A 17,457-nucleotide genomic window follows, 5' to 3' on the forward strand; every position below is an offset into this window, starting at 1 on the left:
TTTTAGTGATATATATATATATAAATTATATTTTTATTTTGAACCGTACAAAAAGATTAACCTAAAATATGAATTTATTTACAAGAAAACTATAGTAATTAAACATAAGTAACATAGATTACTTATTTATTAAAATTTAGGTAATTTCATAAATAATAGTGTATATTTGTAAACTATTTTTACCGTTTAATTGTTTTTCCCATTTGCTTTCATAACATCAAAAATTCTATTTGGCATAGAGAAAACCAATTTTTGTAAAAGCTTTCGTTTTCAATTAAACTAGCTTCTTTTTATTGCTTTTAGCAACTCAGAAATATTAGAAAACTGTCCTCTTTTACTATAAACTTCTTGAGTTATAATCCCCCCACAATTTTCAATTGGATTTAGGTTAGGTGACCGTGCTGACTATTTCATAATAACAACATTTTTGTCTTTAAACGAATTTTTTGTAGACTTAAAGACAAATATGCGCGTGTTGTACTGTTGAAATATCCAGAAGTCTTCTAATTAATTCAGTAATAGGAAAGAGACTATTTTCTAAAGTAGTTTAGAAATATTCTAAATATTTATTGTTTAGAAATATATATTAATAATAAAAAATTCATGTACTGTACTTAAAAACATTAAACTAACAGTGCCATTATATCGAAATACTTTCATACCATAAGTGATCCAAGTTGACAACTATAGAATAATATTGGTTCCTTTCTAATATCATTGCAACAGTAATTCTAGCCGTTAGGGCCATTCAAATTTCACTTTTTTTCATCAATAAAACTGATTGAAAGTCATTCATATTTCTTAGATACATATTCCTTTGCCATTCTAATTTTGCATAACAGTATTCAGATGTAGAAGAGATTTGCAGTATATTTTTCTAGCACAAATTTTAAGTTTGCTTTTAACCTTCTGTGAACTGTCTTTGGATTTTTTACATCCAGATTCTTTCAAAATTGTCGAATTGATAAATTTTGAGAAGCTGCAATTCTTAAAAAGTATTAAGAATTGTCATTGTATCTAAACTTTCGAGACAAACCTTACCTACTTTATTCTATATAAATTACTTTTCGCATTATTTTTTTAAATAAATAAGCATTATTTAATTGTTTTTATCATTGTATTTATGTTCTGTTATATGTTTAATTTCTTTAATTAGTGAAATGATTAATATATTGATTAAAAAAGATCAACATTTTACATTGCGTTACAATCGCTCGCTTTATAATTGATTTTAGATAGAAAAATTTCTATTATAATTGTATGAAATTTCATATGTAAATCCCTCATTACAGTTGGCTTAGTATTAAGTACTAGTACTCAGTACTTAATACTAAGAACTGTTTTTCAGAAACTTAATCTCAATTTACATCCCAGCTGATTTTCGCGTAACAACTATGGCACCAATCGCGATGAAAGCAAGCTTTTATGGTAATTGGTGCCGATTTAGCTTGTCTTTTAGAATGCTCGCTGCTGATCCTAAGAATGTGTCTAAAGTTCGAGTCGTTATTTGCACTGTTATTAGGTCATCACTTTTTACTATTCTTTCTGCAGCATGGGTATTTTCTCCAAAAAATAAACTTCCACTGCGACTGTCATCTTTGATGCTTTCTCGACCCTCATTAAAACAATTAATTTATTCATAAAGAGTGGTTTTCTTCGGTGAGTTGTCTCTACTTATAAATATCTGTGATAGCCTTAATCTCAGGTTTTTCCAATCCAATTTTACTAACAAGTAAGAATTTAATGTTAGCGCACACTTCAAATTTACCGAATCCATGTTCTCAGATCCAAGGGTAATTTCAAACTGATGTAACATTACGCGTAAGTATCGCGCAGTTCTGTTGGGAATACCTGATAAAAAAATGTTTCAATAACTTTCCGCTCGCATCAATTAATTATAAATATCCGTATAGCATTATGTTCACAAATAATAACCATTTTCCGGGAATTTTCTGAACGTCCCTTGTATAGGCTACACATATATTTATATAACAGACGTGTAAAGAACCGTTCCATTTCCCATAGCAGTGTTGTAAATTATGATTAAGCCCCTGTACACATATAAGATATTGATAAGATTCAGAGATGAAATATTTACTAATATTTTAGGAATTGGAATCATGGAAATTTAAGTTGTTCGGATTTGAATCTGATCTGAACTTACATATATATAATTTATCATATGTTGAGACATTGTTTTGTATTTCTCATTCTCGTTATCTGAAAATTGGAGATCAGGTGCTATCATAATAGGCAAAATTAAGAATGACTACGTGGCCTAAATGTACTGGAAGCACGCGAGATAAATTCAACAAAAATCCTGAATTATACATATTTATTAATTTGTGCTTATTTATTAACTGTTCAACAATGTGAACATTAATAGAATATAAAACAAACCTTAATATTTGCATTGTCAGCCAACGTTTGAAATCTTCCAAGTGTGGCTCTTCCATCGTTATCGGAGCTATGCAAAAATATAACACAATTATACTTGAAAAACTTCAACAATTCTATCCAAACATCCGCTTGATGAGAATATGGAGGAACAGTACGTAAAAATGAAGCATGAAGATTCTGTAAAACACATATACATATTCTTATTATATGTAATAAAAATATGGAATATTATTATAATATATGAAGCTATATTTTTTACTTTATCAGACAACGAACTATCTCTTGAACTGATTCCAATGACAGGTATATTATAAAACCCGCACGTATACGATACAGAAGCTGGTGAGAGTTCTTCTGAAACCGGACTTCCAATTACTACGGCATAAACCTAAATATAAACACGAAATACAAATATTTATGACATTAAAATATTATATTATAAAAAAACAGTAAGTTGAAACATTAAAAAAATTATTTACAAACTATTGATAGAAATGAGATGATAAGAAAGAAAACGTGAATGAAAAGAAATATAATATATATAATAGAAGAAAAGAGGACGTTATTTGGACATGTCAGGAGGATACACGTAGAACAATCTCGGATTGTGATGGACTGGAAATTGCCAGGAAAAGGAAAAAAGCAGATCAAGGAAGGCTTGAAATGATGCGAAGAAAAACATGAAGGAAAAGAGGTTATGAGAGAGGAGGATATTATGGAGAGAAAGAAAGGGAAAAGATGGGTCGACTTAATCGCCCACAAAAAAGAGGAAAACCTCTGTCTAGTAGAAATGAGATAATAGAATTTAAAAACTGCAGACAGGAGAGACATTTTGCATGTTCGTCATACACATGCAAAACAGTATAGTCCAAAGCAATGACTTAATATTCAAATATCGATCTAAGTAACATATTGCAATTATTGATTTTACGATTTAAACAACTTTAGGTTCTGATTTTAGTGATATTAATACAGTATTATATGAATTTATTAAATAGGACTTCATAGAAAGTTTTATACTATAATTTTTATAGTTTGTAAAGTCTATCTTACAAATTTACAAAAATGATTGCATATTAAAACCATTAACATAATTAATTAATTACCTGTTTCGAAATAAGTTCGTCACAAACACATTGCGCGATCCTAATGGGATTTGGCATCATATAGACAGTGCATCCATTTACAGTTATAAAATCAGGAAGAATTTTTTCCGATTGAATGTTAGCAATTGCAGTAAGAAAATTAACAATATTCGGGCCCATTTCTAACACGGCGCCAATATTAAAATAATTAGGATTTTGATTATCCACACCAAGAACTACATTGTTCTTTAGATTATGATGCAATAAAAGGGTTAAAACGGTAACTAAAATCTGCATGCTTCTTAGAAAAACAAAGGATTTTCTTTCTTTGTGCAATTTCATTATTGATATATTCCGAAGAGCTGGAAAAAAAGATANTATGTAATAAAAATATGGAATATTATTATAATATATGAAGCTATATTTTTTACTTTATCAGACAACGAACTATCTCTTGAACTGATTCCAATGACAGGTATATTATAAAATCCGCACGTATACGATACAGAAGCTGGTGAGAGTTCTTCTGAAACCGGACTTCCAATTACTACGGCATAAACCTAAATATAAACACGAAATACAAATATTTATGACATTAAAATATTATATTATAAAAAAACAGTAAGTTGAAACATTAAAAAAATTATTTACAAACTATTGATAGAAATGAGATGATAAGAAAGAAAACGTGAATGAAAAGAAATATAATATATATAATAGAAGAAAAGAGGACGTTATTTGGACATGTCAGGAGGATACACGTAGAACAATCTCGGATTGTGATGGACTGGAAATTGCCAGGAAAAGGAAAAAAGCAGATCAAGGAAGGCTTGAAATGATGCGAAGAAAAACATGAAGGAAAAGAGGTTATGAGAGAGGAGGATATTATGGAGAGAAAGAAAGGGAAAAGATGGGTCGACTTAATCGCCCACAAAAAAGAGGAAAACCTCTGTCTAGTAGAAATGAGATAATAGAATTTAAAAACTGCAGACAGGAGAGACATTTTGCATGTTCGTCATACACATGCAAAACAGTATAGTCCAAAGCAATGACTTAATATTCAAATATCGATCTAAGTAACATATTGCAATTATTGATTTTACGATTTAAACAACTTTAGGTTCTGATTTTAGTGATATTAATACAGTATTATATGAATTTATTAAATAGGACTTCATAGAAAGTTTTATACTATAATTTTTATAGTTTGTAAAGTCTATCTTACAAATTTACAAAAATGATTGCATATTAAAACCATTAACATAATTAATTAATTACCTGTTTCGAAATAAGTTCGTCACAAACACATTGCGCGATCCTAATGGGATTTGGCATCATATAGACAGTGCATCCATTTACAGTTATAAAATCAGGAAGAATTTTTTCCGATTGAATGTTAGCAATTGCAGTAAGAAAATTAACAATATTCGGGCCCATTTCTAACACGGCGCCAATATTAAAATAATTAGGATTTTGATTATCCACACCAAGAACTACATTGTTCTTTAGATTATGATGCAATAAAAGGGTTAAAACGGTAACTAAAATCTGCATGCTTCTTAGAAAAACAAAGGATTTTCTTTCTTTGTGCAATTTCATTATTGATATATTCCGAAGAGCTGGAAAAAAAGATATAAAAAAGATATATTATATGTAATTTTTATTTTATAAATGTATTTTAAAAAATGTAAATTATTGAATTTAATTTAAATCAAATCGGATTATCTTCTAGTATAAAAATATAAGTACAATTTGGAGGAATTGGGGCAAGATGACGAATTAGGAAAATTGAAAAATATCTTAACCTTGTTTGTTCATAAATTCATATTCTGTATATTAGTTCATAAATTCATATTGATTATTCTATAAATATTTATAAATATTGGGGAGTGATTTATTGATCAACAATAAATTTTCTATGTAGATTCAAATCAATCAGCTAGTCTTCAACTTATTTTTTGAAAAGAAAATCTATCTTCAATAATATAAATCATCCATTTATAAATTTATAAACGATCAATTTATCAATGTAAACTTTTTAATAAAATATTTATATATTTAAAATTTATATATTTTATTTTTTTTAATTAGAAATATTAGCAAATAATAAAAGTTTTGGTTAAATAAACAATAAATTTAATCTTATTGATATTAACATTTTTTAAATAATTTAAATATTGAATTAATATAATATTTCTTATTCTATTTTTTGAATCTATTCAAGTAGCAAGTCCAAATAAATAATTTCTATTCATTTGAATTTGTTAGGAGTGCTTTTAAACTAACAAGTAAGTCAATATATAAGAGCGCTCTTGGGATATTCCAATATTTGAGTGTTATTGACCTTCAGGTAAATATATTGTAGTAAGAAATATTCAACTTATTACTAAGTAAATAAGTAATTGTTTTGATATTAAGCAGAATTTGATCCATTTACAAGATATCAGCTTTAACAAGAATCAATAGCTAAAAAGTTTGCTCTATGGATATATCAATATTTGAGTATTGTTGATGAATAAGTGTACTATAATAAAAAACATTGAACTTATATTAATAAGAAAATAAGCAATTACGTTGATGTTAAGTAGAATTTAATCTATTTGTAATGTATTGCTATGAAGATAAACAATCTTCATATTTTTTATGGTAATACAGTAAAGTTTATTATTATAATTAATTATAAAAATATTTTTTATAATCTTTATTAATATATATTCGAAGTTATTTATTTTTGGAGGTGTTTATAAGGGAACCACAATGTATATCAGCCGTGCAACAACACTATTCTTGTTAACTGTGGATCGATTTTTTCTGTCACCTAGTAAAATATTTTGTAGGAAGAATGACTTGTCTTAGATAAGGTAGAAAATGACAAAAAATATCCTAAAAGAGTATTATATTATAAAAATAAATGGAAAAACACATTTGCATTTCCCTTTTAAAAATATAAATATTCAGTTAAATGCAATCATAGAATATTCAGAATATAAAAAAAAACTGGTTAGTCTATAAAAAATAAATTATATTTTTCTATAAAAATTCAAATATTTAAAATTTTTAAAATGGAATTATTTGCTATTTTATTAATTAATTTATTAATAAATATATTAATATACTAACCTTAGTTAGATATTACTTTCTGGATCAGCCATGACAACATTATTATTTTTTTTTTTAGGTCATTGACCATCTAATAACATAATGCCATCTGTCGTAAAGGATAAAAATTAATTTTATAACGTCTTAAACACTTACAAAAATAATAAAATTTTAAAAAATTTATTAAATTATATCATTTAAAATATGTATTTATATAAATAAATATTCATAAATTTGTTCATATTTTATTTTATAAATAACTTTTTTATAATTATTCTAATATATTAGACGTTTAAGGTAATTTTAGACATTATAATTGGAAAAAATCCATAGATTTATACTGTAGGATTATTTCAATGTATAAATATACAAAATCCCAATTTACTGTATCCTCATATAATGTTTTTTTTGCATATCTGTATACCTACATTATGTCACTGGTTACTCAGAATAATGAAGTAAATACATTATTCTGAGTTTCATACTGTATTTAAATGATCTTCAAGCATTTCCTCCCCGTAATTACGCTACATGTTATACTTTGTCGCATTTAAAAACTTTTTCCACTTTCGAGAAAGTTCTTATATAGAATTTTTCATATATTTATGTATATCAAAAACATAATAATCAAATTCAACACAGTTTTTTCGAAAAGTATTTATATAGGGGTTGCTATTTAAATTACAAAAACTGAAAATATAAAAATTTAATTAATTAATACTACTTTATAGAGAAGAATATTTATTACTTTTTATTTATACATTTATTTTTAAAAGAAATTTCTATCAGGCGACATTAAAATGAATTATTTATAATATTTTATCTATGGATATAAAAGCAATATATGTAATATTTAAGCTGTATATCCCAATGGAATAAATCTNAAAAGAAATTTCTATCAGGCGACATTAAAATGAATTATTTATAATATTTTATCTATGGATATAAAAGCAATATATGTAATATTTAAGCTGTATATCTCAATGGAATCATTTGAAAGAAATTCACGTAGATAGTTTCTTATTATATATATCTTAATATTTATTTATAAATATTTAATATTCTTTAATGGTTTAATGTACGTGACGATGCGAGAGCAATCTTAAAAATTCAATTAAAATGCGTTATACCAAAGAAAATAATTACTAAGTAAATAAAATTAAATAATTTATCTATAAATTTATTGACATTACTTGCAAATTTTTATAAAAAATTTACGGATAAAGTTAGTATAATTACTTTGTAGAGTATAAGACGTAAATAAGTTTATTAGTTATAATTAAATATTTTAAAATTATTTTATTCTAATTGAATATATTTTTTGACAAAACGTGATCTATTACATTGATAATATGCAATTTTTATATATGATATTCCTTATAAAACGCACAAGATACTCGAATGGATGAGGTTAAGTAATAGAAATTCAGGGTCTACCTCTTTTCGGATAATGGCTTTATCTCTTGTGATGTCTTTTAAGAAATGTTTTTGTTGTATTTATATATTCTTCATGTCATATCTTTCATTTTTATGATATCAATATTAGAAAACCATTTCTATGGTATTCTATCATTTCCATGGTACATAAATGTGATACTATTCCTATGGAATGGTATATATGTTGTAAAAAAAGATATATACTGGAAAGGATATATACTATGTACCATGATAAAATAATAATATTGGAATGGCATGACCTGCATCATTTCTGACCAAGTCGAAGGATTGATATATGGAGTTACAAGAAAGAATGGTGAAATGTGACAGAATGGGAATAAGTGAAATGGTACTTAGCTCAACTGGAAGAGTTCATGTTACCATGAAATGGAGCACATTCTTATAAATCGATTTTGCTGAAAGTGATATTTTAAAACTGTGGCGCCCAAATTACGGCCCCGGGCCAAATCCAACCCGCGAGCCTATTTTTAAAACTTTATAAACATTATTATAGAGCCATATAAGAGCCATTCTTTATAAACAATAGAAATAAAACCACTTTTAGTATATATGGAATATACAAAATACTTATGGCTCATATACCTAAGACTAATGCGCAATTTGGTCCGCCAATCGAAAAGTTTAGACAGCACTGCTTTAAAGTATAAAGAAGAAATTAATAATTAGACTATCATAAATATTAATTATTTAACTTATTTAATATACAGTATATATGTATACATGTATGGGTTTGTCTGTGTGTATATTTCCAAAAACTGTAATTATAATCTAAATATAATATGTACACCGTATATCTTCAGCAGCGTTAGTAGAGTTTTCCTTGAACATTGCTGATCTTTCAGAAAATTTTTCAAAGAGAATTTATAGATCATAGGTCGAGGTTGTAAATTTTTTTATTAAGAGTTAGAAGTCATACGTCTTATTTTGTATTATTAATATCTTAAGAATAATACCCTTTTTCCAATTTTTATCCTAAATAATGACGATTCTGAACCCCAAAACAAAGATATAAATTTTTAAAAACCTGTTTTGTATGATAATTTGGGCTTAAAACTGTTTAAATCTATTTAAATAATTTTATGTAATCGTTTGTGCGCTATTCGTGTTTAGAATCACCTCATATTTCATAAATATGATGATAACATTTTTAAATAATAAAAAAAATTATTGTTATATAATTGAAGTGCAGATTTTGTGCAAAAATTATAATACAAACTATGAAAAATTTGATAAATCAGTTATAAAATTAAAATATTGTAAATAAAGATGCAATAGTACAAAAATTTTACGATACTGCATCTTTATATTTTTTCAAAATACATTTTTTTAAATAGATATTTATAGAAAATTAGAAAGATTATTGCATCTTCATCTTCATGTTTAACTTTATAGAATAAATAATTAATATTAAATTTCATAGAAAAGCAAATAATTCATTTGAGAATATCGCTTCCTAGGATAATAAATCATTCAAGAAATCCAGAATATAAGTAATTTCTGGAAGATAGCTATTATCCAGAAAATCTTGAATTGTCAATTTTGCTAACACACTTTTGATTCAAATGATTTAGATTTACAATTTAATTTTTTAAAGCAATTTTTTAAATAAACGATGCCTCCGATATATCATCCCAATTTTTTCTAGAAAAGATAGCACGTGTTTATCACTGTTATTCATATCTACAATTTTACCCAATGTCAAATGAAAGTACTGTACATGTTGATACGTCCTGAAATTTTATCCTCATATAATGTTTTTTTTGCATATCTGTATACCTACATTATGTCACTGGTTACTCAGAATAATGAAGTAAATACATTATTCTGAGTTTCATACTGTATTTAAATGATCTTCAAGCATTTCCTCCCCGTAATTACGCTACATGTTATACTTTGTCGCATTTAAAAACTTTTTCCACTTTCGAGAAAGTTCTTATATAGAATTTTTCATATATTTATGTATATCAAAAACATAATAATCAAATTCAACACAGTTTTTTCGAAAAGTATTTATATAGGGGTTGCTATTTAAATTACAAAAACTGAAAATATAAAAATTTAATTAATTAATACTACTTTATAGAGAAGAATATTTATTACTTTTTATTTTTTATACANTCAAGTAATGTACATAAAAGTAGTTTATGCAATAACATAGAATCTGTATAATTTTCTTTTATACAAAATTTGAAATAGATCTTATAACAAAGCTCTTCAAAGGAGACTCTCTTTTTTTTGAAAATTTAATATACATTTAAATGCTTTCAAAATAAATTATTAGTTTATTTGATTCAAAAATTAAGTAGATAAACAATTACGACTGATGACCTAATTCGAAATGTACTGGGTGGAAGTAACATGTACATTCTCTGAACACGTAATTACAGAATTAAAGATTCATTCTAGGAAAACGGCGACATTAGAGAATCTCTCTTAAACAAATAAAAAAAGAGTTAAATACTTGATATATTTTCATCCGCATCACTGGAGAAATCCGCTTCAGTGATGCGGATGAAATTATGTCTTGTAACTTACTCGTTTTCGACTCAGTTTAGACTCTTAGAGAGTTTAACCAGGCTTTTATTTTTATGTTTATAGCTTAATAATTTTATAAGTTTTTATAGCTTGATATACAAGAAGTGTGCCTTAACATATAAACAAATTTACTAATTTTTTTTTTATATGTAAGTTATATTATATTAAGTAATATTTATGATATTACTTATAGGCATAAAAACAAAAAGTAATTACATTATATCAATAGATATAAAAAGTCAAACATATTTATACAACATAATATGATATATACATAACATAACATAATGCAATATATTTATATTATATATAATGTAATATAGGTGTATATTACATTATGGAGGAGAAAGAAGAGAGTGCAATCTTTCTTAAGGAAGAGATTGATACTGGTTGAAAAAGCTGAGGGACAGAAAGGCACCAGGAATAGATGAAATACGAAAACATCTTAAGGCTATGGGGGAAGATGGAACAATAATTCTAACTAATTTTTTAAACAAAATTTTAGAATGATTTTATAAAATTTATCTTTATCCCTCTTCCTAAAACTGCGAGTTCCTTAGACTATGATAAACACAGAACTATTAGCTTGATAAGCCATACCTCAAAGGTTTTAGCTAATATCATACAGCGAAAAATAGAAAACTACATAAATCAGGAACTAGAAGAGTCAATTTGGTTTCCGAAGAGGCAGAGAGACAAGAGAGACCATTACAATACGACTTATAGGAAAAGGATGATTGATCATAATAGAGAGCTATTTGTATGTTTTGTCGACTTCGAGAAAGCAGAATATCTTTGCAGAATCTTTTGTATTTTGCAAAGATTTCTGTTGTTTGAGATTCTGCAAAAATAGGAATTGATAAAATATTACTAAGAATAATCTACAATATCTATAAAAGCGAAAAAGCAATGGTCAGTTTTCAGGGAGAGAATACCAAATGGATTACGATTCAAAAAGGAATAAGACATGGATGTAGTTTGACCTCAACACTTTTTAACTTCTACAGTAAATGGGTGATGAGAGAAGCGTTCGAATATCTAAACGAAGATGTAAAAATTAATAGATATCTTATCATTACATTAGGTATGCTGACGACATCCTCTGCTACGTAACACCGAAAAAGGATTGCAGAAAATTCTAAATAGATTGAAAGAAGTGGAAAAAGCAAGATACCAAATGAAAATAAATGTGAACAAAACGAAAGTTATGATAGTCTCAAGAGAAGAAAACAAAGATATAAAGATTATGTTGGATGGAAAGAAAATAGAAAAAGTAAAAATGTTTGAGTATTTAGAAAGTTGGATAACTAATAATAACAGATGTAATTATGAAATTAAAAACAAAATAAAAAATAAGACTAAAGCTGCTTTTGCACAAATATCCTAAGTATTAAGGGATAGAAATGTATGCAAAAAAATTGAAGCTAAAAATACTTGAAACAATGATTTAGAGTGTGGCTATATAAGAATGCGAGTCATGGACAATAAACCAAGAGGCAGTTAATAAAATAAATTCCTTTGAGATGCGGCCTCTTAGAATTTTATGGAAAGAATTAGTTGGATAGATAGAATAACCAATGAGGAGGTTATGAGTACATTTGGAATAGAAAGAAACTTGAGGGTCAGGATCCAGATAAGAAAAATAGCATATGTTGAGCATATAATGAGATGATCCTCAAGGATACTGATGAAAATTTCAGTTCAAGGAATGGTGGAGGGCAGACGAAAAAAGGGAAGACCTAGGCTAACATGGCAAGACAACATCAAAAAATGGACTGGATCAAGCTTGGGAAAAGCCTACAATCGTGAAGACTGGAGAAGAACTGTCCATCAACTGCAAACCTCTGTAAAAAGGACGCCATGTGAATGAATGAATGAATACATTATAGACATAAAAAATATAAAAAATTACATTAGTAAATGTACATTCGGCTGCATATTTAATAATTTATTGGGATTTAGCATATATTTAACATATTTTAATGTTAAATATATGCTAATTCTAGGACATAGTTAAATCCTTTAAGTGTTTTTGTCTTTATTTTCAGAAGCCATTCATTTGTCCTCAAGATTTATCTTAGAATAAACCAGCTAGCATTCGTGTAGTATCATTAAATAAAAGTAAATTTTATGGTAAAATTATTCTAAACTAATTAGCAAGCAGTCAAGTTTAAGTACATTTTTGTATAAATAAATACTTTAATTATTTAGTAAAAATATAAGTTTGCTCCTTAGTTTAGAGTAAATAACAATAGTAGATATATGTATATATAATGGGAATCTACTGTATATTTAATAATAATAATAATAATAATAAATTAATTAATAAAATTGAAATATATATATACTTTAAGAGAGCTGAATGCAGAGTTCACGTAGTAACTGTATGTAAACAGAACTATGGATCATTTGAAAACGTTCCATTTCTAGAAATCGATGCTATAAATCTATTCCTCCTATTGATTCCATTGTAACGGCCTTTGACCTCTTTACATTTACATTCGTCCAGATTAATTAATTTTCGAATTTACTTAATGTTAAATGGATTCATTAACAAGACTATAAATCTTGTTGGAATGAACGTTGAAATTATCTTCTACATTTAAGTACAGTACAGTATATGCATTATTGAGCACTCTTAAAATAGATTGTAAAATTATTATAAAAACAATTTGTGATATATATATATATTATAATAATAATAATAAATATTGATATATTTAATTCATTTTTGAGCTGAAGAATAAAAACATTATTATATATTTAAGAAAAATATTAAAGTTAAGTAAAAATTCTACTAAAAATGTTTAAGAAATATTAAAAAATGATGAACAATTCATTATGTCCTGTATATCTGTTAAACTCTCAAGCTCTTTCTGAATCATAATTTATCTTTTCTGATATTATTACTACTTTAAAATACTACTTTTCCAATTACAAAAAAGACTTAAGTGTCAAATTGAAAAACGAAATGAATTTAAATATTTTTGAAAAATTCGAATAACTAATGTCTGAATCTAGAAAAGTAACAGTGTATGTTAAAAGTATAGTACATGTTTTTAATAATTAAGTTAATTAAATAAATAAAATTTTATAAATATTATATCGTTTCGAGTGTTAGGAAAAGCAAATAAATGAAATTTTTAACGAGCTTCAACTACATCTTGGTTTATTTTAATACGTTTTAGATTATTTTTCTTAGTTTACTGTATACAGATTTATGTTATTTAATTAAATAATAAAATATTAATTAATATTCTTTCTACAAAATAATAAAAATAAAGTACAATAATTTTGAAAAAAATGAGTTTTTAGAAGAAATCATTTATTCGTCTGCAAAATATATATTAAAAATTTTTAGACAGTCTTACTACTAAAAACTTAACAATTTAGGAAAAAATTATTTTTATTTTTTGGAAGTAGATTATTTTTGTGATTTATTTATGAAAAAAACTTGTAGTACTAAACATTGCAACGATTTCATTCTTCTCCAGTGCATAATCTAGGAAATGAGATATTTTCTTAGACGACGATGATGAAAATAACATGTAATATGAGCGCAATTTTGTTATTTTCTAAAATTCAATTCTAAAAAAAGTACTTTCACGTAATATTTCGTGATGAATTTTATGTATTTATTTTAATATCACAGCAATCACGAAGACGAAGCGATTGACTTATCAATATTTTTCTTATCGTGACTTTAATAACCTGTTTATTTAATATAATTGACAATGATTTTTTAAATATTTTAATTAATAAATTAGAACAGTTTTAAAGAAATTTAAATAATGCACTAACATAACAGTTTGAATGTATTTGAATAAAAAATCATAATTCTTTTTAAATGAAACAAATTTAAAAAGTTAGTAAAGTTTTGTCTATTTCGTTCAACTTTTTAACAGGAGAAACCTGTAAAAATTCAAGAAATTTTAAATAAAAAACGTAAAAAGTCTTTACTTTTTAAATTTTTTATGTGATAATATGGCATTTTTTTAAAATTAATTCTTTATTTTGATAAGCTTGGATAAATAAACTGATTTTTTTTAATATAGTTACCATTCATCACTATTTTTTAGTTTTTAGTGGTATTTTCGGTTAATTTAAAAGTAATCATTTAAAAATTTTAATTATGAAATAAATTTCGAGAGAAAATTATTAAAAATTTGACGAAAATTTGCGACAATAATTATTATATTTTTTCATGCATTTTTCATGTTTTTTTTCAACAAATCTGATTGAAATTGTTGCGAATTGTTCAAAAGTTATAACTTTTTATAAATTACCGGAAAAATTGTAATTTTTACAAATAATCAAAACCTATAGGCCTATTTTTATAAATTATCAAATAATAACAATTTTTTAAAAATAAATCATAGAAAATTTGCGTGTTTTACAAATGATCAAAAGTAGTCTTTTTTTAAAACAGATGATCAATAAAATTCATATTTTCTTATATATTTTTAACAGAAGAAATTTCATATTATATGTTTTAAATATAAAACTTTAAATATTTTTTAATAAAAATATACATTTTTCTGTACTCAAACTTTAACCATTTTAAGTACAAAAATTCATTTTCAATCTTACATTATATTTTTTGTAATATATTTTTGAATTTTTTAAAATACTATTTTCATTTATAATTTTAAAAAATCAATAAAAAAATTATAAAACATTTAAATGTTTTATAAAATTTAGATATAGACGATGATAATGAAAGATACGAATATAGATAAGATGAAGATGATTAATTTACAGCACATTTTATATAGAAATTTATAATAAAAATAGTTATAATAAATAAAAAATGATTTTAAATGCTAAAAAATAAAATTCGAAATCCTAATTCTCCAAAACTATAGAAAACTTTAAGCTATCAATTTGCAATTTTCCTACCCTTCTGCATTCATTCCATATATTAAATATAGTAATTTAAACACTAATTTGTTAAAAATTTAATTGAAAATCGATTTTTTAATTGTAAACTAATTATTACATTAATTTATATATAATCAACTTTTAAATATTCAACATTCCTATCAAACTACATTTCTCTGGAAATTGCGTACCTTACAACATTTAAATATAATGGTTTAAATGTTAATTAATTAACAGTCAAATTTTTTGCATTAATTTTTACCTTAATTTATATAAAAGTCATTCAAAAATATACTAAATTTTTTTTGAACAACATACAGTGTCCTTATTAAATTACGTACAGCATATTAAATTTTTTTTAAAAAATATTATTATTATATTTAATGAAAAATCTTTAAAATATTCATCTGAAATTAGGGAGAAAGGAGCAATTTTTATTTTTTTCCTCATGATAACACAGCTGTTGTAATGCTATCGATTGTTCTGTGATATTGTAAAATGCGCTATGTATATATATTCTGTCATAAACAAACAACAGCCATCTTGTTTATACGTTTGAATATATAAAACGTCACAAATTTCAAGAAATCATTGACAAATAAACAATTCCTTCTATACGAAATTCGTAGAAAATCACTAAAGCATCATCGAAGTGACGACACTTTGACATCTCAACTAATCGCTTAACGATAGTGAAAAAATTAAAGAGAGCATCGATAAAGTCATTTATTTAATTAAATTTCAAATTGTTCATAGCTTAAATGACATAAAAACAATCGAAATTTAATAAAATTTAATTAATTAAACTTACCCTTTAAACGTTTTTCTAAACTGATATTTTTCTAAGAAAACGACTACATCCGATTTACCGCATCCAGGAGCACAGCATCCTTGAGAAAAGTCGTATGTGCTGCCCTCTAAATGCCATCCAGAGAATCATGTTTTCTGAATTTTCACTCTCCCTCTTCCCCTCATCGTTTTCAACCAATCATTTTTTGTTAAAGAAAAATTTATCAGATTTTATATTATTAAAACTTATTAGTTGAAAGTAAAGATAAAGCAAATATTTATTAATAATGAGAAAAATAAATTTTTAAAAATAATTATTTTTTGATGTGAAATCGTTAGGGTTTTTTAAAATATTTTCTTTGAAAGTTGCTTCTTTAATTTTTAATTATATTTTTATATAATTAATATGAATTATATCAATTTACTAATGAATTTTACGTGTTTAAAAATTCGTTAAAAATCTTAATTTTAACTTCTGAATTTTTTTGAAAATACATTAGGACATTTCTTAAGTTTTTGATAAATTTTTCCTTAAAATAATTTTAAAATAATTATTTTAATCATTTAATTAACTTTTAAAATTAATAATTTAAAAAATTTCCGTTAACTGTAGATTATTTAAAAATTTTTAAAATTTGTTTTGATAAAATTAAAATTAAAATTATTATTTTTTGAAGATAATTAAACTTTTAATTTAATTTAATTTTGAACGTTATTACCTCAAACGTGAGTTTAAATTATTGATTTAATCAGTTATTTATAGTCATATTTTGTCAAATAATTAATTAATTTTTCATATAAACAATAAAATATGTTTATCTTAATAAATTTATGCATTTATATCACATAAATAATGCGAAATTTATAAAAAAAATTACGAATTTTTTAATAGCCAAGTCCATTTTTAATATCCTACTCCATATAATGATACAAGCTCTTTATGTGGAGTAGGTAAATTGCGATTTAGAATAATAAACTAAATAATTAAAAAAATAATCTTAAGTATTTAAAATTTTACCTTAAAGAAAGTTCATTAACAAATTTAAATCATTAAAATTATAGTTTTTGAGCTTTAAGAAAATTTAAAGGATTAAAAGATAAGCGATGCTTCTCTAATGAAGAGCTGGAAACGTATTCAAAATCAAAGCTAAGGGCCTTGTTATAGTCCTTAAAATCTGTATAAGGGGCCCTTCTTTCTCTACCTATAATA

At 24.9% G+C, this 17,457-nt stretch overlaps 1 protein-coding gene across 1 annotated transcript in view; it reads right to left on the reverse strand.

Annotated features, from left to right (window-relative positions):
* The window catches only part of LOC111639667 (glutamate [NMDA] receptor subunit 1-like), a 42,875-nt gene extending 26,513 nt beyond the window's left edge, over window positions 1-16,362 (reverse strand). The window contains exons 1-5 of the mRNA XM_023385580.1: window positions 16,270-16,362; window positions 6,606-6,693; window positions 4,764-5,104; window positions 3,917-4,045; window positions 2,401-2,577 (exon numbers count right to left, since the gene is read on the reverse strand). Coding sequence (XP_023241348.1) covers window positions 2,401-2,577; window positions 3,917-4,045; window positions 4,764-5,084 — 627 coding nt within the window. The 5' untranslated portion in view covers window positions 5,085-5,104; window positions 6,606-6,693; window positions 16,270-16,362. The remainder of the gene's footprint in view (window positions 1-2,400; window positions 2,578-3,916; window positions 4,046-4,763; window positions 5,105-6,605; window positions 6,694-16,269) is intronic.
* Between the last annotated feature and the right edge of the window lie 1,095 nt (window positions 16,363-17,457).

Source organism: Centruroides sculpturatus, unplaced genomic scaffold, assembly GCF_000671375.1.
Source record: "Centruroides sculpturatus isolate CEXI.00-Female unplaced genomic scaffold, Cexi_2.0 scaffold1134, whole genome shotgun sequence".
NCBI lineage: Eukaryota > Metazoa > Arthropoda > Arachnida > Scorpiones > Buthidae > Centruroides > Centruroides sculpturatus.